Source organism: Gouania willdenowi, chromosome 18, assembly GCF_900634775.1.
Source record: "Gouania willdenowi chromosome 18, fGouWil2.1, whole genome shotgun sequence".
NCBI classification, from domain to species: Eukaryota; Metazoa; Chordata; class Actinopteri; order Blenniiformes; family Gobiesocidae; genus Gouania; species Gouania willdenowi.
The window spans coordinates 5,209,506-5,232,302 of NC_041061.1; the positions used below are offsets into that span (position 1 = coordinate 5,209,506).

Here is a 22,797-nt window from a genome sequence, read left to right on the forward strand (position 1 = left end):
AATAAATAAATGAAATAAAAATGAAATAAAAATCCACCTTGATCCTCCGTAGTATCCGTCCTGAAGCTTCTTCAGTGTTGCTAGCACTGCAGGATCCAGGTCTGTGTGATCTTCAGCTGGAAACGTGTAAACAACACAATGTGAAGCTAAGCTAAGTTTGTTAAACCAGCTGAGATTCATTAAAATGTATCAAATCCATTTTTTCTGGGCATAACTTTACCAAATATTTACCAAAAAATTATACAATTATACAATACACATCGCGATGTATTGCATTATCAATAATTACAAATTTCACCTTTACAAGTACAAAATGGTATGCATTTAATTTATTTTTTGTTTGTATTTAAGTGGTATGTTCATCAAACTGTCAAATTACATTTTTCAATAAAGTTGAACTTTTGTTTCTACATTCTTAAAAAAAAAAAGTAACCACATACAACAATAAAAGTGCATGGTAAGTTTTATGAAAATGGTAAATGGACTTGATTTTATATAGCGCTTTATCACCACACTGAAGCAGTCTCAAAGCACTTTACATATTAGTTCATTCACCCAATCACTCACACATTCACACACCAGTGGGACAGGACTGCCATGCAAGGCGCTAGTCGACCACTGGGAGCAACTTAGGGTTCAGTGTCTTGCCCAAGGACACTTCGACACATAGTCAGGTACTGTGACCAAACCCCCAACCTCTCGATCAGAAGACGACCCACTACCACCTGAGCCACGGTCGCCCTCAAGTGCAAATAAAGTGCAATCGTAGTTAAACAAGGTCTGATGTGGTTCACTGATACCTACTGTAGTGACCAGGTGTTTAAGTGCTATGCTAACGTTAGCGCAACTAAATGTTTTTTTTCGTTAAAAAAAAAAAAAAAAAAACATGAATAAAAGTCCACTTGTAAATGTAAATGATAGATTTACATTTGAGATCTGGACATTTTTTGGATCGAGACGATAATCGCACAGTGAAATGTCAAAGAATCAATTTTTTTCTTACACTCTTAAAGGTGCGGTATTATGAAAAAATCACTTTCTAATGGTTTTGCTACAGTGATATACGTCCCTTTAGCCTCATTCAGAGGGACACATTTGAAAAAGTTCTGTTTCCTCCCTCCCTTGTTATTCCACATTTTGTAAAAAGTCAGCTCTAAATGGGCCAGTTGGATTTTCCCCGTGCCCTCCGGAGCAGTTCCATTTTTAGTATCCGTTATACCGCCTCGTATCACCTTTGACGCAGCAGTTGGACAAAACAAATGATTATCACCTTAAATTGACTATTTCTGTGGTTAGGAGAAGAGAGGAGGAGAAAAAAGTAACAGCAAATCCAGTGAGTGTTTGAAGCAGCAGCAGCAGCAGCTGACTGACTCTGCTGCTGCTGCATACACACAATGAAACTGTGTTTGTCTGACTCACCATCTGTAATGCACAATTTTTTTGGCTGAAAACAATAACAACAGTATGTGGATAGTAAAAAAAAAAATCAAAAGAGAGGCATGAAGACGCGCCCACTCATGAATATGCATAAGTAGGCCCCAAAACAGCCTGTTTTTAGAACACATGAAGACAGGTGAAAAATAGTGTAATACCGCCCCTTTAATGGTAATGCACACCCCTAATAGATATAGAGGTACGACTGTGTCACTTTTTTTCAGTTGCCTTGACGATGGAAACTGAACGGTTTGATAATTTCAGCGCATGGCATTCTCACGACATGCCGTCTACGGAATGGTTTATCATCAGTAACCAATCACAGATCCTGGTGTGTACTCACTCAACATGCTCTGTGAGATGGGGAAGGTGACGGTGGGTCGTCCAGTCATCCTCCATCTGTTTGCTAAGTAGGCGATTTCAATCCTCAGCATCTCCACGATCATTTTGTTGTCCAACGCCAGATAAAACTGCTGGTGGTCGACGAACTGAAGAAGAAAACAAAGAGTTTGCTTTAACATCTGAGAAGCTTCAGGTTCAGCATTTCCTTCCTCTGACCTGAGGCGTGAAGGAGAAGATGGTGTTTCTGATGATGTAGAACTTGGAGGTTCCCAACACTCCGATCCTTCTGTAGGGTCGTCCCGTCAGACCAAGTCTAGGGTTGCGACCTGTTGGAGAGAAGAATCAGCCACGGGTCAAAAAAAAACTCCCTCCTGGAGTGATAATGATCGAATGATAAAGGTTATATATATTTATATATATATACAATATACTGTATATATATATATATATGGGCAAAATTTTTATTAGGGGCACATCTGGGAAAAAATATGTCCGGGCCCATTATTTTTTAATAGGGGTGTCCCAAACCGATATCAGCCTGAAAATGAATGACTGATATCAAATTCATATCAAAAATAAAAATAAAAAATGTTTTTTTAGTTGAAAAAAAAAAAAATTATATATAGTAAAATCAATTTAATTTCACATCCCTACTGAAATATCAAGTGTCTATTGCTTAATAAAGCAGAAAAATCCTAGTTTTCTTCTTACATACATATTTTCATTGATTAGGAAGCCTAACGAGGTAACCAAGATAATAAAAACAAATTAAATTTTACAGCTGATTTAAGACATGGGGCAAAATTGACCCGTTATCACAAGAGGAAGGTTACGTATTATGAAGTTATTTATTAAAGGCTCAGTAATTGAGAACGTCATTTTAATTGACTTTTAGGGGAAAAGTAATAAGCGTAATTTTAGTCGTAATTGGAAAAAATGCGAGTCAACATAATTATAAATGAACATTAATAATTCAAGACGTAATTGTAATTAAAAAATGTAATTGGCCACAAGCGTGGTAGATACACCCCCCCAAAAAAAAAGAAGAAAGTGGAAATGGAAAACAATAAATGAGTAAATAACTGAATAATTCAGTTATTTACTCAATTAAGTTCAATGAAAATCCACAATATATGTAACGTCTTATAATTTCCCTGTGCTTATTAACACATGATTAGTCGTTTTTAATCTCAAATTGTGAAAAGAATCCTGGAACTTTTGAGAAACAATCCCACAAAATTCCCCAAATTTATACAAAAATGAGTGACAAAAATCAAAGAATTATTAATTTCCTACGACTGAGCTTCATTTCCTTGGTTCCTATAATTGCCTGTGCTTTACATATTGCAGAGGTGTCAAACACATTTAGTTCAGGGGCCAAATACGGAGCAGTTTAATCTTAAAAGGGCCACAGATTTCAGGTGGGAAAATTAGTAATTTCAACATTACTGTGCCCTAGTTTGCACTTCTACGTATACATAAATGACTAAATATGTAATAAACCAACATTAGTCAAGCAATAAATGAAAGATATCAGTCACTACAGGATCTACACTTTAAACTTCTTTGATTTTGTGACCAATTTATATTCAATTAAGGGAAATATTATGTAATAATTTGAGGAAAATTTAGAATTTTGTAAGAATTTTGAGTTTTTTTTTCAACTGTTTAACATTAAAAATGACTGCAACAGGAAAGCTGTGAGCTCCTTCAAAAATTGTTGAATTTCATTTACACAATGAGTCATTTTTATTTTGCTCCTGCTTCAAAGGGCCAGATTTGGCTCCAAGGCCATGAGTTTGACACATTTGAAATATTGTATTTATCACTTACATTTTGAAGAACAAACTAGGACATAATTATGTTGAAAAGGCTTTTTCCCCCGCCCATAATCTGCTGTTTTCCCACTTGAGCTTAAACTGGTCTAAAGTTGACCCATGAGCAAAAATTAGTTTGACACCCCCAATCTAACGGGACACACACCCAGTCTGGCGTAGATGTGGCTGAGGACCCGTGAGGGCTGGACGTGGATGGGATGGATGTTGGCCACCGTCTCCGCGTTGATGCCGTTCTTCATCAGCAGCTCTTTGATCTCCTCCGTCTCAGCCAGGACAGACACTGTTATAGCACACATCGGGAGGAACATCTAGAACACTTCTTATCTCTGAGGAATCTGTTCTTTAAACATGTTCTCACCCTGGACCACCACGTCAGGCTTAGAGATGGTGGAGAAACGTCGGTTCAGAGGATCAATCTCACCTGGGGCAAGAAAACCCTGAAGAAGAAGATCCAACACTTCAGTTTAGGAAGAATCCATTAGCCCAGTGTGGGACTAATAAAGTTTTATCTCATCTTAAAGGAGTGGAATTATGCCAGTTTTCACCCATCCCCATTTGTTCTAAGAACCCCAACAACATAGTATTTGAGGTTTATTTTCCCAAACTCGCCTGTTTTCCAGAGTTTTAGCCTCTGAAAAGTGAATTTGCATATTTATGAGTGGGCGTGTCTGCAGCCGCTGACTTCATGCCTCTCTCTTGCGTGAGTGATCAGAGATCACCAAAGCAATTTTCTTTTTTCTATCCACACACTGTTAAACACATGGCTATTTAAGTGGCTATTGTGATTGTGAGTCTGTCTCAGCGCTTCAGGCTCTGTGTTTACCACAGCAGCAGCACTGGAGTCATCCAGCCGCTAAGTCACTTTCTTCTCCTCCTCATCTCTATTAACTACAGGAATAGTGCATTTAAGGTGATTATCATTTGTTTTGTCCAACCGCTGCGTCGCATTGTGTCACAAACATGTCAGATCAAGTCAAAGGCGATATGACGGATACTAAAAATGGAACTGCTCCGGGTGCTACACCGTTGCTGCCCACTGCTCCTCAGGGAGGGGTTAAATGCAGAGAACAAATATCATGTATGTAGCTTAACAAATACAACAATCAAGTATAATATATATTCTATATTAAACCACAGTGTTTGTGTTAGCTGTGAGGTAGTTTGAGAGGGAGCAGCTAACATTCTCATATGGGGAGGAGCAGCCAGGATTGTCAGGAGGAGGAGTTTCCACTAGGTGATGCCATCTGGCGAAAAAAATCCAACTCATCTGTTAGGAGCTGACTTTTTACATAATGTGGAATAACAAGGGAGGGAGGAAACAGAACTTGTTCAACTTTTACCCTCTGAATGAGGCTAAAGGAATGTATATCACTGTAGCAAAAACATTCAAAAGCGATTTTTCATTATGTTAACATCTCAACCTAAGTTATCTCTTCTTTACATACTCATCTTAACACATCACATCTTGACTAATCCTAACTCATCTTATATTAACCTATTATATGATAGGATAACTTAAGTTGAGATATGTTCCAGTTAGATCATTTAAGATGAGATATTAGACCATCCAAACTTATCTTATAACATATCCCATTTTGACTTAGCTTAACCTTTCTTATCCTGTCTGATTATATCATGTCTTACCTTATAGTCCTGTCAGATGTAGTCATCATTTTGGTTTCCTTTAATCTGATTTATTCCCATTATTTTAGGGTTGTCAGAGGTTTATTCATTTATTTTTAGCCTCTTCGTGAGTTAAAAAATGTATTTAAAGTTGTTGGTTTACCTCAGCTAGAAGTTTTCCCAGAACATACAGAGACTGTCCCCACTTCAGAGGCAGCTTTCCCATGGGAACTCTCTCCACGGTGTGAGGGTTCATGCACTCCTCCTCCACCTGTAGAACACAAGTAGTGTGAAGGTTCCCTGACATGCACTGAGCTAGAAATGTCCAAAAATAACACAGAAGTAATTCACTCTTAAATAAGTCATTTGGTAACTGGCTTTTTTTCGTGATCATGATACATAAACCTAATCGTTCGTCCTGAGACACAATAAACGCAGGCTGACCTTATCTGGAGGGACGCTGTAGAGCTCTGGCAGAAGTCGAATCCCGTCTTTCTGTTTGATCAGGATTCCCTCCAACGCCTCCTGATACTCCTGCACCTGAAAAACCAACAAATATCACAAGTTTTCAACCTAAAAAATCGTACGGATTGTGCATCCACAGTGTGACAACAGTGTGCGTTCTCTACCTTGTTCTACAAATCTGTGATAACCACATTTATTTATTTTTCTGAATAATATCAACTGTTACCCACAAAGTTTATTGTTTTTTGTGCCATAGTATATAGTTATCTTGAAGATGTAAATACTTGTTTTAATCAGAAATAAAATGTTTTAAAAGTGACCAAAAATGGTGGAAAAGGTGATGAAATTACTAAAAACCACTGAAATTGGTTGAAAGTTTAAAAAAACACATAAAGTAACACCAAAAACAGACAGAAAAAGTGGTAAAAATAAGGTTCAAAGTATCAATATTGGAATAATTAGTTTAAACTGGTAAATAAAGGGCATGACAAATTGTGAATATGGTTAACTTTGCAAAAAAAAAAAGCATGATATATGGCGAGAAGAGGTTAAATGTGACAATAATGGGTCAACATATGCAACATTAGGTGGAAAAGTGGTGGAAAGGGTTTATAAGTGCCAAAAAAGTCTTGAAAGTGGGAAATATGTGCAGAAAAGGCATTGAAATTTAAAAAGAAATGTCAGAAATGGGAGCAAAAATGCATTAAAAGAAGCAAAAATATGGAGAACAAAAGTGATGAAAATAGGTTATGATATGGCAAGTTTGGTACAGTTGCAGAAAAAGGGTCAAAATAAGCAAAAATCGGCTCAAGTTGTTCTAAATATATTCTTAGTTTCTTAAAGCCCAAAGGTTGAGAACCCCTGCCTTAGATACCATCCAATACGTCTATATGCAGACGATAGTGTCATCTCTGTGCAAACCTTGCCCTGATAATCACCTGTTCAGGACTGTTGATGAAGATCCCATCCAGTATGAGGTACGTCCAAAACAAAGGCCACTCACACTCAATGTTCTCAAACAGCTTCAGCTCCGCTGATTCGTAGTAAAGTCTGTTTGGATCCTTCGACAAACACAAAGTTTTTTCTTTGTCCGTTATCCAGTATTTTTCCTCAAAAAAGTTTGTTACGTTAGACTAACAGCGACCCTGAAAGCTTTAAGGGAAACTCTGCTCGTTTCCTGCTTATTTACCTCTTTAGGTGTTTTGTGTCCGTCTCGGAGGAACCTGACACAGCCGTAACGTCCCTGAAGAGAGAAATCCACATTAAAGAAGAAAAGTCCAAACCTTTTTCTGACACTTGGTCTACCTTATATTTAGCCGGCTGATTTGTATTTACCGTTGTGAACGAGTAACAGCAAATAATTATAGTCAGAATTAGAAATGTTCAATATTAGTAATGCAGTCCAACACTTAATTTACAATTGGGAGTTTGCCCAACCAGTCCACATATGCTTTGTGGACTTGGAGAAGGCATTTGACCCTGTCAATCTGGGATTGCTATGGGGGGTTCTCCAGGAGTATGGGGTATCGAACCCCCTGATAAGGGCCGTCAATTCCCTGTAAGATGAGTCAGAGCTTGGTCTGCATTGCCGGCAGTAAGTCGAACTGATTTCCAGTGAGGGTCGGACTTTGCCAGGACTCCCCTTTGTCACCCATTCTGCTCTATCCTCACCTATGGTCATGAGCTTTGGATCGTGACTGAAAAACACAAGATCGTGGGTACAAGCGGCCGAAATAAGTTTCCTCTGTAGTGTGTCTGGACACTCTCTTAGAGACAGGGTGAGAAGCTCGGTTATCCAAGAGGGCCTCGGAGTAGAGCCATTGCTCCTACGCATAGAGAAGATCCAGATGAGGTGGTTTGGTCACCTGTTTGGGATGTCCCCCGGACGCCTCCCTAGTGAGGCGTTCAGGGCACGTCTCACTGGTAGGTGACCACAAGGAAGATCCAGGATACATGGGAGAAACTAAAGGCAGGCATACACTGCGTGATTTTTGGCCCATTTTTAGCCAATTTTTGACTCGTGCATCTATTTTTGGGATTGGGACGAGTCTCTGCTAGATCGCGTGTTATGCATGGTGTCGTATACATGGGGCCACGAGAAGCAATTACCACCTCACAACCAGCTCCCAATCAGCAATCGTATGGTTGTTAAGAAATCAAACATGTTTGAAATCCAGTCGCTCCTTGTGAGGGTATCTCACAGTTGAAGCAGCGCCACGGGCCGGCTTACCTCAAACTCTCACACTGCGCATGCGTGAACACCAAAGGTCGGCTGTAAAATTGACAGAATGTACTGCCCACGTCTGTCCAGCTCCTGGTCCATCACATCGCCGTCTTTTCTTTTTTAAAGCTCTTTTTGCTGAGATTTGCGAGTGTCTCTCCACTTCCGGGTTCTTCTTCTTCGTCTGTTTTAATGGTGACGCTTCAGAGTTCTTCTTCTAATTTGTACGTTGCATTTCCGGAAACAAGACCTCGACGTGTCGTGTATGAACGCACAGTGTGAGCAGTCAGATCATGTCAGAGTGTCGGTCCGTACAATGTGAGAACATGAATCATGAGCTGCACACATTCAGGCTCTGCGTCTGAGTCGCACAGTTTGAGCTGGAGCCGAGAACAACAATTATGCATGCAACCTTTATGCATCGGGATCCCCCCAGGAGAGGCTGCCCCCGCAACCTGACCACGGATACGCAGAAGAAGATAATTGGATGAATGGATGAATCATTTCCAATTTGATTTTGACCAATACGTTATTGATATCATAGTAATTTAGATACAAGCAGAAAAACTGATACTGATGTCAACTGCATTTTATGGCAAATATCGGCCGATAATATCTCCAATCTCTAATACAGATAGAGGCTTTTCCTGCTCAACCTGGAGCTCCTCTTCAGCCGTAGTGGGAATGCTGGGAACACTTGTTAATAATACTGCTTTGCTCCTGCTGTGATTTTGCATCACTCCATGTTGCCTGAACAGGATTGGCTGTTGTGTACCTGCAGTTTGGAGATGATCTCCTCCTTGGTCATGTTGACGATGCTCAGGTCTTCCACAGCGAAGGCCGGGTACGAGATGATGGCCAGGACTCCGGCCTCCACCTCTTTGGAGATGGAAGCTCTGGGCAGCATGGATGTCAGGATGGACTGAAGAGGAAGAGGAGAAGACGACGATGGCATGGGGTGAAAAAGGTGTGGCTGAGGATGCTGGGAGTGTGAGGTGATTAAAGAAGTCGTACCTGACAGTGCTGGATGTCGTCGGCCAGCGCGTGAACCACAGACCCAGGACCTCCTTTAGCTCCAAACAGGTTAAGCTCATCCAACGCCTCCAAAGCTGCCTGGAACACACACGTTTGTGCTGTGTTTGTGTGTTTCCTTTCCCCCCACGCTCCCTCCCAACAAAGAACAGGCTTCAAACTACCTCAATACATTCTGAACTCCCTAATAACCTTGGGGTCAATTTGACCCCATTCATGGTTTATCATTAAAAAAATAATAGCTGACTTTTTTTTTTTTTTTTTGCTTCATATTTCAAAAACTTATTCAACAATTTTCTGAAAATTATTTCCTGGAGACAAATATCCCTGTGGTCAGATTGACCCCAAGAGTAAAATGTGTTCATAATATAGAGGATAATAGGATACATCCCTAACCCTCCTATTTGACCCCATTCAATGTTTATCATCAACAATTGATTAAGCATAAAATAATCATGATGTTATTTGTTCAATGTGCTAATGGTTCCTCAGGGGTCAATTTGACCCCAAGCTGTTTTAGCCGTGAAAACTGTACCTGACACAAAAACTTGGTCAACAATTTTCTGAAAATCATTTTCTGGAGGCAAATATCCCTGTGGTCAGATTGACCCCAAGGGTATAATGTGTTAGTGATATAGAGGATAATAGGCTTTTGTATTCAAACTGAGGAAGTCTGCCAGCGAGCTGTAAGGACCTAATCCTTTGTAGAGTTGAATTTTAACCCCCCTATTACCCTTGGGGTCAATTTGACCCCATTCAGTGTTTATCATTAAAAAAAAAAATACTTTTGGTGGCTACAGTTGATTAAGCATAAAATTGCCATGATGATATTTTTCAATGTGCTGAATACATATTGCACGCATTTGTATTCCTCTGGGGTCAATTTGACCCCTTTTAGCTGTGAAACCAAACAAAAGTATTATTTGAGGATAATAGGAGGGTTAAGAGTGAACACCACATGAGTGCAGGAGGGAGTGTTGTTGAGTTTCTACAGCTCGATGGTAGACTGTCAGTTTTAAAAAAAACAAAAAACATTTGACCTTGGGGTCAAATTGACCCCAGGGATATATGCCTCCAGAAAATTATTTTCTGAAAATAGTCGACCAAGTTGTTTGTGTCAACCACTTTATTTGTTGAATACATAAATAACCCCTTGATAATGAAACCTTTGCCCTGTTAATCTAGGGCCACCATCAGGATAAACTTTTAAATGTTTGCTCCGCCCTTACGGCGCGTTCACAACAAACGCGTCAGGAGTACATACACAATATATGGTGGACACGCTTCTCGGAGCATTGAGAGTTCCCACTGTGCGCCCCGCGCCTCCTGTGCGCCCCGCGCCTCCTGTGCGCCGCGTTTTGAGGCTTTGGGTGAATTATGAACGTTGATCGCCACAATACTGTATCATCCATTGTATGAACACCACCGGCAACAGAGAAGCCCCTCCCCAAAGAGCGAGGCACGGGTTTTGACGCCTGAAACGCATTTGGTGTGAACGTACCATTAGTTTGCATGAACTACCAATGTCCTTGCGGGAATACCATGCGAGAAATATGAGTTCTAGACAGTTTACACAGCTAAAACAGTTGGGGGTCAAATTGACCCCAAAGGAACACTAATGCGTGCGATATGCGTTCAGCATATTGAAAAAATTACATTAATTGTAGCCATCAAATTAGGAAAAGTCATGAAATATGAAGCAAATTGGCGTTTTGAATGATAAACATTGACACACACACACGGAGCAGTGTCTCCAAATTCAAGTGTGTGAGTGCTTGAGGAACACGAGTGGCGTGTTATTTCTGAGTGAAGGCCATTCCTGGAAGACTGCAGTGAACCTGAAACCTCCTGCTCTTCGCCTGCCAAGGACAAGCACGACTGGACCTGTTCCAGACTTCAGGAATCACAAACAGGGACGCAGTTTTAACCCCTGGGGTTCCCCTAAACCCTAAACCCAGCAGGATGCAGATCACGGAGGTGGACTTAGTTAAATCCACCATCTGGGAAACAAACCCGTGCCCACGTGTGGACTCGCCTTCAACATCTGATCCAGGAGAGTGGAATCCATTTAAAGGTCAACGTAAAGGTCGGACATTTTTAGTTTGGTCTCTCTCTGTCCCTCAGGACGTCAGCGCTCATTAAAAACAGGATGTGTGTTAGCTAACCTTAGCCATGCCAATGGAGCTGGCATTGATCTCAGTGATGCCCTGGTTGGTTTTGTCTCCTCGTTCCCACATCCCATAATCCTGCAGAGGAAGAGGAGGAGGAGGAGGAGCAAGATGATGACCAGGGGCTGATAAAAACATAAGGAGTGAGACTGAGGACAGGTGAGCACTTACTGCCACTTTATAAGCTGCCTCAATGTAAAACATCAGATTCTGGACCACGTCCACCTCGTCCTGAGTGTAGATGATGTGAAGACCTGCAGGAGTTACACAACATGGTAACACAAAACCAGATTAAAGAGGAAACTAGTGAGAATCCAATGATTTAGAGGACTCGCTAACAAACAAGAAATACAGGAAGGCCCATCTATGGACAGATTAAACTGATAGAGACACAATATCTACCAAAAAAAATGTGGAAAAATTCACAAAACGATAACAAAAATGGACAAAATAACAACACATAAAAAGGGAATGACAGAAAAATATAGAAAATGACTTTCAAAAGAAACGCAAAATGAGAAGAAAATGTTATCAAAATCAGACAAAAAGAATACTTTTTTCTTTTAAATTCACAAAATGACAAAACGACAACAAATATACAGAGAAATATACAAAGGCCTCGAAAACACACACAGTGGCAACAAAAACACACAAAATGAGGGGAAACTACACATATTAACACTAAAAACAGACAAGATTAATCCTTTTTCTTTTTTTCTAAATTCCTAAAACGACAACAAATAAACCGAAAACGACAGGAAAATATAGAAAAGCCTCCAAAACACACACAAAGCGACAACAAAAACACACAAAATTACAACACATTAACACCAAAAAAGACAAAAGGAATCCTGAAAACGACAACAAAAAATACACAAAATGACTGCAAAAACAGACAAGACGACTACAAATACACAATATGACTCATAGAAAATGTCTACAAAAACACAATGCAACAAAAAACACAAAAATAGCATTTATTTTGACGTACATGTTTGCATTCAGCAATGTATTTAAAAACAAGTATAAAACAGCCACTAACATTCTGCTCTTCACACTAATCCAGTTCATTTACTGCACCATGTTCCCCTTTCTATTGGTCACAGTGCAGAGAAATGTACCGTACGTACCCGACGCCGTCATCTGAGCGAGGAAGAGGAGGAAGAGGGAGGTGGCGTCCACCTGCAGGTGTCCCCACTGGTCGTCTCCCACCACCGTGGCACACGTGTGCGTGTTGTACTTGGCGTGTAGCGAGTCCGACGTGCTGCGGCTGTATTTGAACTTCTCCACCTTGTCCAGCTGAGGAGAAAGTCGGATAAACTTGTGCTAATGCTAACCAGTGTTAGCATGTGTAGAGAATGTGAGAATCGTGCAGATAAGGTGATGCAAACTAGAATGAATTACATCACAGCACAACATCACACAGTTCTCGTCACATTAGAGTCTTGTTGTTGTGCTGCATGCTGCCACCTACTGGCATGGGGGAGGATATACTCAATTATTTACATGTTTACCCAATTCGATACCTTTTTAGGTACCGAATGAACTCCTTCAGTACAACCTGGTACCGATTCACGTAAAAAATCAAACAATACCATGTTTCGGTTCCTGAACGCAACCTTGTGACTGTGAGGGAGGGAGTTGGAAAGTTCCCGTGCAGTACCTGAACACAACATTGCAGGCACACACTCTGAATTTGGAGTGGCTGCTTTTTAATTTGTGCATTATTTAATAATGCATAAATTATTTAAATAAAAAAAAAAAATTTAAAAAAAAGAAACTACAACGTTTATCATGATGAAGAAATTTGTGAAAAAATAAATGTTGCCACAACATTGATTATATTTAAAGCTTGTTATGAGAAATAAATATGGTAAATTGGAACTAGGGGTGAGATTTTATTATTCACCATTTATTACCACAGAAAAGTACCAAAAATTGGTATCATTTGATAGCGATTCATCGGCTCAAATGTGAAAGGTATCCATCCCTATTTACAAGGGTCAAATATTCTATTTAGTTCTTTAAAGTCTGAGTAAAGCAGAAATAAATGTGTGTTATGAGTTTGTCACACCACAGAAACACATGTCATTGACCACTGTGACAAATTTGAAAGATGTATATAAAATTAGGTCTAAATATCATTAAAAACAAGCACTTCTCTCTGCTCTGAAACGTTGGGGGCGTGTCAGTTAGAGGCGCTGGAACCACGCCCAAGCGCGGTAAGGGTGCCGCCTCCATGTATTAACCCGAACCCTATGGGAGAGAGCAGTGTGAAAGACCAAAAAATCCATAAGTGCTCAGATCTGCAGTAGGGGTGAGTATTGGTATACGTATCACGATATATCGCAATATTCTAAGTTAATGTAAAAATTAAACGTAGAGATGAAAAATCAAGTTGCTGTATATGTTCATCAGAAGATATTGATCATTAGAGGACAAATTCAGTCAAAACTATTTGCTTCAAAACATCCTATTTATTATTTATTATTAGTGTTTTTGCACATTTTCACTAAAAAAAAAAAACTAAATACAGTGTTACACACTGTCATCATAAAATAAAGTGCAACAAGTTTCTTTTCACTGAAACTACTGTGTAGAAGTCTCAAAGTAACCATGACAACATAATGACGGCATTGTAACAACTGTAAGTGAGAACATTAATGACACTGCACAAAAATAAGAAAAATATAATTTATCCTATTGTGTCAGTTTAAACACTGATCTGAACAGATTATATGAAAATAAATGGCTGTGCAATGTCTCAGCCAGCAGTAGAAAACACATGTACACAAAAATGTGAAAAATACAATAAGAAAAATATTGATTAAATATCAGAAGATTTTTTTCTTTAAATCGCTTTAAAAAAATAAATAAAAGTCAGTTTAAAATCGGCACCCAAATAATCGCGATATATTGTAAAATCTATTTTTTTTTCACACCCCAATCAGTGGAAAAGTCTGCTGCGCCCAAGTCCGAATATGTGCATCCCTCACAGGGCGAGTCAAAACTGCGCCCGCTAGAGGCGAAAAACAAAAACGCGGTGTAAAAAAAAAAGTGCTCATTTCATTGTAAATGTAGCACCAGCTAACGCGTTTTATTCCCCTGAGTCTCAATATGTGGTTTGTTTTCAGCTAGGGACCGAATTGCGCCTGCTGGAGACCGTGGATGTTTGATGTGCTTCAGCAGTAGGGGTGGGAACCTCTGGGTACCTCACGATACACGATACAAAGCTCACAATAATGATTATCTCACGATATGACGATACTGTGATTATCGATATATTGGTCAGAAATCAATCTACAATAATCTATGACATAACAAGAAAAAAGATTAAATGAAAAAATACAATTTTTATTTTATATCTCTGAAAGACAAGAAATTGAAAAAGTGTCCTATGAACAGTGACACTATTTTAGTGCAACGTTTCTGTAAATAAGTGTCAACATACCAATGTAAACAAATAAGTGTCTCCAATAGTGCTTTATGGAAATAAAAAATAGGGTCTTTCTTACCAGTGACACCATTATAGAGCAATATTCCAGTAAACAATATATTGGTTCCTTCAACAAACAGTGACAACATTTCTGTGAAGACGTACCTGCACATTTTAGTGAAAAAGCAGAAAAGGTTTTGAAGAAAAAAAAAAAATATATATATATATATATATATTTGTTTTGTTTTTTTAATTAAAAAATTTAAAACATTTTTTTTAAAAAAATCAATAGCGTGAGCATATGGATAATCGATCGTGCGAAAAATATCGCGATATTTCGCCATATCGAGATATTGTCACACTCCTATTCAGCAGCAGGGTTGGGTTAATGCTAATGATGTCTCTGTTACATAACACGGCTATGATTTCTGACCCACCCATTAAATCCTGAACACAAAAATGTGAAACACAGTTTGTGAAGCCATAGTTCCATAATTACTTCATACATGGTTGAATGACTTTTTACATGTTTTAAGGAATACATTTATGACCTATTTAATGGTTGAATTTGCTTTACACGGTCTTTAAGTCAAAGGTGAACATCTCACCTGCCTCATGATGCACTGCAGCACTCCTCTCATCAGCTTCACCACACTCTGCAAAGGACGGGGAAATGTCAGCACACACACACACACACACACACACACAGACACACAGACACACAGACACACAGACACACAGACAGACAGACAGACAGACCTGCTCCAGCTCGTAGGCCTTGGCCTTGTCTTCATCCCTGTCTGCGTTCTTCCTGTAGGCCAAACTGAGGGCCCACACTGACACGATGCTGTAGACGTTGTCCCTGACCCACGCATCAGGCTGATCAGGACTACCTGGGAGGAGACCTGTGACGGGGTCCTGGGGCAATCAACAGTTTATCGTCATTTCCCCCTCATTTGAGCCACTCTTAATTATTTCTCATCCAGCATCTTATTCTGAAGAAATTCAACTTCCTGTATGCAAAAATTCAACAGGAAATTCAAAGTTTTGAGAATTCACAATAAATCAACCACACATATGCAACAGATTTGCAACTTTCACCAAAATGTCGCCCCAAATCAAACTGTAAAACATATTAAACTTATTTCTAAAACATTGTTTGTTAAACTGACACTAAACTTGCTACAGCTCATCTTCAGACTCTCCTTCACATATGATCCTCACAGATGTATTAATTATTTTTTTAAAAAACTACAGTGCATCAAACTGTTTGTTTCAATTTTCATTTAAAAAAAAAAAAAAAAAAAATTTAAAAAATTTAGGATCTGAAAAACTGTTAAAAAAAATATGAAATAAAAATCAAGTATTGGAATCAATGTAATGTTTAAACATCAGTTTTTCCTCACGGAGCCAAATAAATCATTGTTAAAAACAACCAAACCAACATTTCCATGCTGTTTAGATGCATTAAGTGTATTTTTTCAATAAATTAATTTTTGTCAGATGTTTGAAATCTGCCTTTAAACGCTAATACATGTTCATGTGCTGATTACCTCACTGACACAGAGACTGCTTCTTGGTGTTTAAAGTAGGGTAGGCGATTTTCAAAAGCTAGCATGATTTTGAATGTAGCCACCCCGACGGCTCCGCCTTTACCTCCCTCGCCCCTCCCCTCTGTGCTCCCTCTCACTCCCATGCATGCGCACAGCTGCTGCAGAAGAGGAGCTCAGCTGCTCATCACTTGTATCGTGTAGAAACGTCGTCGTCTCATTCAGCAGTAAGTAAACAACAAACTTTACCATTATATATGTTAAAAAAAAGTGACCAAAAACTCTGTTTTAACTCTGTCAGCGGTGACGCGTGTTCGGTGTGAGCTCGTGCATGCGAGGGATCGAGAACGAGCAGGGAGACAGAGAGACGTGATTGGTTAAAAAAACGGTTATTACAGGTTTACAGCTGCTACAGTAGACAGATTTTCTTTGTTCCTTTTTCAGAGCACAAAACATCTTAATTTCTGTCAGGACATGAAGACAATTTCAACCAAAAACTTAAAAAGTGTATCTGGAGAAAATCGCCTACCCTAGCTTTAAAGATGCAACATTTGTATAAATATATATATATATATATATATAAATTGTCAGTCATTTTACATTCCTGTAGAGTATCAAAGGGTTATAAGTTGTTCCTGCTGTCACTGTCACCACCATGTGGGAAATGAAGCAACTAAAGCCACAAAGAAGAAACATTCAGTTTAACCCTTACAGACAAGTGGAACTGTGACAGTTCTTTCAAAACAAAAGCACGTGTGTGAGTGCCTATAGAATATATATATATATATATATATATATATATATATATCTGAGGAGTAAAAACAAAAAAACAAGAACAAAACTATGGCCCTGAGTGTTACCATGGTAACAATGGAGTCACAGCAGTAAAAAGCTTTTGAACATTTCAGCTACTGATAAAACATCTGGGAATGTTGATCATGTAATAGATATGAATCTGGTTTTTAAATTTTATTTATGTATTCTATATTTTTAATGTACGTCCTTTTTTTTTTTTTTTTTTGCATGAAACTGACTTTTTTTTGGTTATGTATTTATTTATGTGCCCATGTGTTTTTTGGACTTGTTGTCTCATATTATATAATTTCAACATTTTTTTTTATTTAGAATTTAGTTATTTGATTGCATTGAAAAATAAATACATAAATATACTCAAATAATAAATAATACTGAAAAAAAAAAAATGTACATGTGGATTAAATAAATAAATAAGAATAAATACAAACATAAATATGTATTTATGGGCCCATGTGTGGTTTATAATATTACATAACTTCAATACTTTAGTCATTTGAAAATAAATATTAATATGATATTTGATATTATGAAACTATATAAAATGTTTGCTGAAATATATATATCAAAATATATATTTTACATGCGGATAAAATATATGAAAATAAAAAATACAGACATAAATATTTATTTATGTGCCCAAAAACTATATATACAATTTAGAATATTAAAAATTACTGATAAAACACACACATATATATATTTTACATGTGGATTGAATACGTAAAAATAAAAAATACAAATATTTATTTGTGCCAATGTGGTTTCATATTTCATAATTTCAGGCATTTTAGTCATTTGATTGCATTGGAAAATTAAGTATATGGCATTTTATAATGTGAAACTATATAAAATATAATTTTATATTTTGAAATTATATATACAATTTAAAACATTAAATATTACTGATAAGTATATCTATATGTTTTACAAGTGTATTAAATATCTAAAAATAAAAATACGTGCACTACAACCACTTTCCGTCTTGTGCACCTGCAAAATATGGCCTCACGTCAGCGTCAGCACTAATAAATAAAAAAAAATAAAACAACAGTTATTTTGAAATGTTCCCTCAGAGTTTGTGTATTTAGTTATTTTATGGACTGTGTGAGAAGAACCGTGGTGCTGACTCACCTGGTGTCGCAGGATCGTTTGCTGCACGACGCGGGCATAGTTGTCCAGCTTCACCCCGGAGTTACTCCGACTTCTCATGACTTCAGCTTAAAGTTTAGCCTCAAAAACACACACAAACTAGCTTAAACTTCTCACACTGGCGCCATATTATCCTCCAAAGTCCCGCAAAAAGGCAGAAAACCGCTGTGTTTGCCGATAATCAGCCTCCTGAAGGCGGTCAGAACTGCAGCTGCACGTCGGGGCGGTAGCGAACATTCAGCCCGGGGAAGGTAACCTGAGCCTGGGCGAGAGGGGCACCGGATGCTTCGGAGCTTTCACAATAAGAGCAAAACGGGAAATGATGAGTGGGTTCCAAATTAGATAAGAAAATAAAATACAGTTGCCTGTTTTTAGAACACGTAGAAAAATGAAGGAACATGAGTACATTAATCATAATTGTGCTCTAGTTTGCACTTCCACGTATGAACAATAAATGATCAAATATGTACGGCTCTGATAATGTCAAAGGAATGTCAGTGGTTCTCAACCTTGGGGTCAGGGGGATCCCATTTGGGGTCATGAAACATTGGTAGGAGGTCACCAGATATCTTCAAAAAATTAAGAATTTTTTTGGAACAATTTGAGAGCATTTTTGCTTATTTTTACCCTTTTTATGAAACTACACCAAACTTGCTACATTTTAACCTATTTTCATCACTTTTTCTTGACATATTTTGGCTCCTTTTAATGCATTTTTGCTGCATTACTCCCATTTCTGACACTTCTCCATCAAATTTACATGTTTTTTCTGCACATTTTTTCCACTTTCAAGACATTTTCAGCACTTATAAATCTTTTCCATCACTTTTACTACCTAATGTCACATATATTATCGTCACTTTTAACCTCTTTTTTTTTTTTTTTTTTTACCATATTTAATCCTTATTTCTGCCAATTTAACCACATTCACAACTTTTTTATGCCCATTATTTCATTTGACCAAAATTATGTCCTCCATCTTTTGGCTCTAATACCTACGGAAGTTAATCTGCTTTCTTATAATTTACTTTTCTTTTTTTTTAAGCAAACCTTTGACTTTTATCACAATATTGTGCTTTGAGTTTTTTTTTCGAAATTTCAACTTTAATCTTGTCTCTTTTACTTTAATCTTGACATTTCCACTTTATTCTTGATTTGCCCAAAATTATTTCCTCTATCAAAATTGGCCCGAGAATCCGCTTTGGTATATATGAGAAAGAGATCAGTCGACATCGGTATCAGTTTTTCCACCAATATGGAAAAATGTGCTGTTGTTAGAGGAAACATGTAAAAAAAAAAAGGCACTTTATTCAAACACATATATTAGTTTAAAATCTTTATTTCCAAGTGTGTGAGCATAGAAATACAGATTTCAGTCAAGAGCATGTTATTGCTGTTATGGATCCTCTTTGAGGAAAAACTGCAGATCTTTAACTTCCAGAATGTAATAACATTTGGGTTTTTTTTAACAACAGCTGGTATGGAATCATCAGCAGTGAATATACTTTGCATATAAAAAAACATCCTAAAGGGTTTTTTTGCTCTCCATAAAATTTAATGTACACATTCATACCTTCCCGTTCCCGCCCATCTCAGTAAATAAAACCAGAGGATAGTATCAAGACTTAAAATATTAACAAACTAGATTACAAAAACAACAAGAAAAGACGTGAAAAACTGTGAAAAACAAACGGTGGCAACTGTCTGAAGTCGGGGCTTCCAGCAGGAAAAAAAAACATGCTGGGAACACATTGGTCATAGTGGTTACAAGTCATGCAGTCGATTTCGCCGCCCGGGGACACGGATACACCCAGTGTCACGACCCAAACGCGACACTCAGAAATGACTTTATCGGATGGAAAAAAATACAATCTTTTACAGCATTTTGATAACTATGGACAGTAAAGGATGTCAAAACAAGAAGAAGAAAAAAAAAGAGCCTTAAAATAATCAGCGCTATAAACTATGTACAGCCAGAATAAACGGGGGAATCAGGTTTGTTATTTAGTCTGAAAAACTAAATAAAACACGCTTTGTGATGATATTTATTTGATTTATGAACCCTTTTTTACTTGGATAGAGCATCTGAGTTCAGTGCAATGAGAGGAAAAATGCTGATTTTCAAAGTAAATGTCCAGATTTTGTTGCACCAAACGAGTCAGAATGTAAAATATAAAGCAAACTTAATACATAAAAGTATTATTTCTGCATGCTTATAATGTATTCATGAGCCTTTTTCAGTAGCTTTGTGGTGTACAATGTTTTTTAATAATTGTTATTTGTATAAGAATATAACAAACATAATTAATGACATAACATTCGTAATAACATAAGTGTAAGAAAAATAAAAAAGAATTGATGGACAATAAATGTTTGAAATATTTTGTAAGTTTTGTTGTTTCTGGCAAAATGTAAATGTCAAGCAGTTCTCTTTTGTGTTATTTTCTGTGGAAATATTTAGTTTACCAACCTAGCCATTAACAGACCAGATCTGCAATACCACTTTGTACCACCAGAGGTTGTCGTGAGTCACTAATAAAGGTTTTGGAATCACCAAACTCACATAAGGCTAGTCAGAGTTAGCATACGTCTTCTATTTGTTGTTAAGCTTTTTTTTCCCTCTTGCTTTCTTTACTGCTAGCGCTATCATGCCAGCTAACCAGAAACTACAGTAACAATAAATTATATTAGCTTACATTGTTTTAATGAAGTGCACATATTCTGTTTTGTTCTAAAGATGCTAACACTTCCAGACCGTACGTTGAATTATGGCTGTCGCATTATACTGGTTTCGACTATAACTGTGAAATTTTAAAAACGTGCCTATGGTGATATCGTAATCCCGTGTCAATTAAACACAACGTGAGCTTTGCAATCTCCTTCTTTTAGCACTGCTACGAAACGCTAACCCTACGCCATGACACAGAATTAGCCGTAACTTTAGCGTAGCTCCCAGGTGACGACTGCTCACACGATGAACACACGATACCCTAACCCCAAAAAAGTGAACTCTAAATGTACGTTTGTTGATTTCATGATGATATTGTTTGCCTCACAGTACAGTTACCTCAGCCATATCTTTTGCACAATAATGCACGGTGAATCAACAGATTTAAGGGAGAATGACTGAGCAGATTTCACAATTTGGCACAATTTAGGCAATTATGCTTTGAGGCCAACATTACGATTATTGGGATATTGCGATAATCGTTAATTAGAAATCTGATAGTACAATATCCCTGCACAGAATGATATTGCTAAAATTAGTTGCACAATATTTCTTCTATTTTTTTCATAGATTTCAGCTTCTGTAAATGCTAAATCTCAAATAAAAGGGTTTGACTATAATGTCCTTTACTTTCAAACCAACTGCAGTATTTAGTTTCACAAAATGAAAGGTGTAAGCCAGAAATGCTAATATGCTAATATTGACGGTTGCTTCAGTTAAAGCAGTCCAGAGAATACTATGAACCTCTTTTATGAATGAACGAACATTCGACTCTGCAGTCTGAACCGACTTAACCGAAGTGCGCGTACAGTGAGCCCTTGAGTTTTTGTGGAGCGGTCTCAAAACAGAGACGGCGGCACTCTCCGAGGTAGCAAGAATGATTCTCGCTGAGAACGGTCACGAGAAAACAGACACAAAATAAACACAGACGTACACAATAGCACCAATTGTCAGTGATAATGGAGAGAGGGGGCTGCATACTTTAACCCTTCTCCCTCCAATTGCTCCCTCTTGCTTCTCTTACTTGACTTATTGAGCACATCAATCCTAAAATAAATCAAGCAGACTAAAAACATGAACCAGGTGTAGCTTGACTTCTTTCTGAAACTGTTTGAGAAGCAGGAGAGAGGTATACATTTCAGTCAGTCGAATGTTCCTTTCCATTAAACCATCATCATCAACCTCTCTTCCACTTTGTGTTGATGACTCATCTCCAGATGTTTCTCACCACCCGTCACCTCCGCCTACTACAAAAGCTTGCTGCAAACTTGGCATCGGCTGACTCTGGAGCGTTCCTGGCCTCCCTTCAGGGTTTCCGGCACCGGTGGAGTGATAAATTCCCTGGTGGGATCCACGGTGGTCAGCCAGAAGCTGTACTTGTTGGCGAAGTAGTGGCATGTACCCTTCCCGCCGTTGCACTCTATGAAGGGAGTGGCACGGAAATCCTCCAGGCAAGAACCAGGGGACACCAGGGACTGACCGCCGCCCTCAGCACCAGCTGCCGTGTGCTGTGGTCAAGAAATAAGGCAAATCAAAAAGCAGGATTTGAACATTGAATTTATGTTTGTCAGATAACACCTACCATGAGGAAAGAGTAGCCAATCCAGAGACTCCTCCATCCTGGAGGACAGGTTGGAATGGTCAAGTCCTGACTGTGGACGGCCACCGCTTGAGACGGAGCTTCACATACTGAGCACCTGCATTGTTCATACATCATCATAGTTAGTGACACGCCTATTGGGTTATGACAGAAGCAGAGTTACAGATGAAACATACCTGCTGATATAAGGTCGGATCTGCTCCTCAGCAACAGGCATCATGGGAATTGGGGCAGTAGTGGAGAGCCAGTAGGATTTATCATTACGGCTGGCGTAGTAGCAGATCTCATTAGGAGAGCAGTAGAGGAAGGGTATGGTGTTGAATCTGGGGAGGCATGACCCAGGCTGACCTGCAAAGCAAAGAAGATATAATAGATATTCCTTGAACCTTGACATT

At 38.4% G+C, this 22,797-nt stretch overlaps 2 protein-coding genes across 7 annotated transcripts in view; both read right to left on the bottom strand.

Annotated features, from left to right (window-relative positions):
* The window catches only part of phka1a (phosphorylase kinase, alpha 1a (muscle)), a 38,185-nt gene extending 19,856 nt beyond the window's left edge, over positions 1-18,329 (bottom strand). For all 4 annotated transcript variants that reach the window (XM_028474026.1, XM_028474025.1, XM_028474024.1 and 1 more), the window contains exons 1-17: positions 18,057-18,329; positions 15,319-15,477; positions 15,168-15,215; positions 12,254-12,422; positions 11,295-11,377; positions 11,121-11,201; positions 8,938-9,036; positions 8,699-8,845; positions 6,892-6,945; positions 6,641-6,763; positions 5,682-5,777; positions 5,401-5,508; positions 3,973-4,051; positions 3,760-3,894; positions 1,993-2,102; positions 1,778-1,922; positions 38-116 (exon numbers count right to left, since the gene is read on the bottom strand). In XM_028474026.1, coding sequence (XP_028329827.1) covers positions 38-116; positions 1,778-1,922; positions 1,993-2,102; positions 3,760-3,894; positions 3,973-4,051; positions 5,401-5,508; positions 5,682-5,777; positions 6,641-6,763; positions 6,892-6,945; positions 8,699-8,845; positions 8,938-9,036; positions 11,121-11,201; positions 11,295-11,377; positions 12,254-12,422; positions 15,168-15,215; positions 15,319-15,477; positions 18,057-18,134 — 1,793 coding nt within the window. In that variant the 5' untranslated portion in view covers positions 18,135-18,329. The remainder of the gene's footprint in view (positions 1-37; positions 117-1,777; positions 1,923-1,992; positions 2,103-3,759; positions 3,895-3,972; positions 4,052-5,400; positions 5,509-5,681; positions 5,778-6,640; positions 6,764-6,891; positions 6,946-8,698; positions 8,846-8,937; positions 9,037-11,120; positions 11,202-11,294; positions 11,378-12,253; positions 12,423-15,167; positions 15,216-15,318; positions 15,478-18,056) is intronic.
* A 1,066-nt stretch (positions 18,330-19,395) lies between these two features.
* The window catches only part of col4a6 (collagen, type IV, alpha 6), a 141,164-nt gene continuing 137,762 nt past the window's right edge, over positions 19,396-22,797 (bottom strand). For all 3 annotated transcript variants that reach the window (XM_028474429.1, XM_028474426.1, XM_028474428.1), the window contains 3 exons: positions 22,579-22,750; positions 22,385-22,499; positions 19,396-22,310 (listed from right to left, as the gene is read on the bottom strand). In XM_028474429.1, the coding sequence (XP_028330230.1) occupies positions 22,050-22,310; positions 22,385-22,499; positions 22,579-22,750 (548 nt within the window). In that variant the 3' untranslated portion in view covers positions 19,396-22,049. The remainder of the gene's footprint in view (positions 22,311-22,384; positions 22,500-22,578; positions 22,751-22,797) is intronic.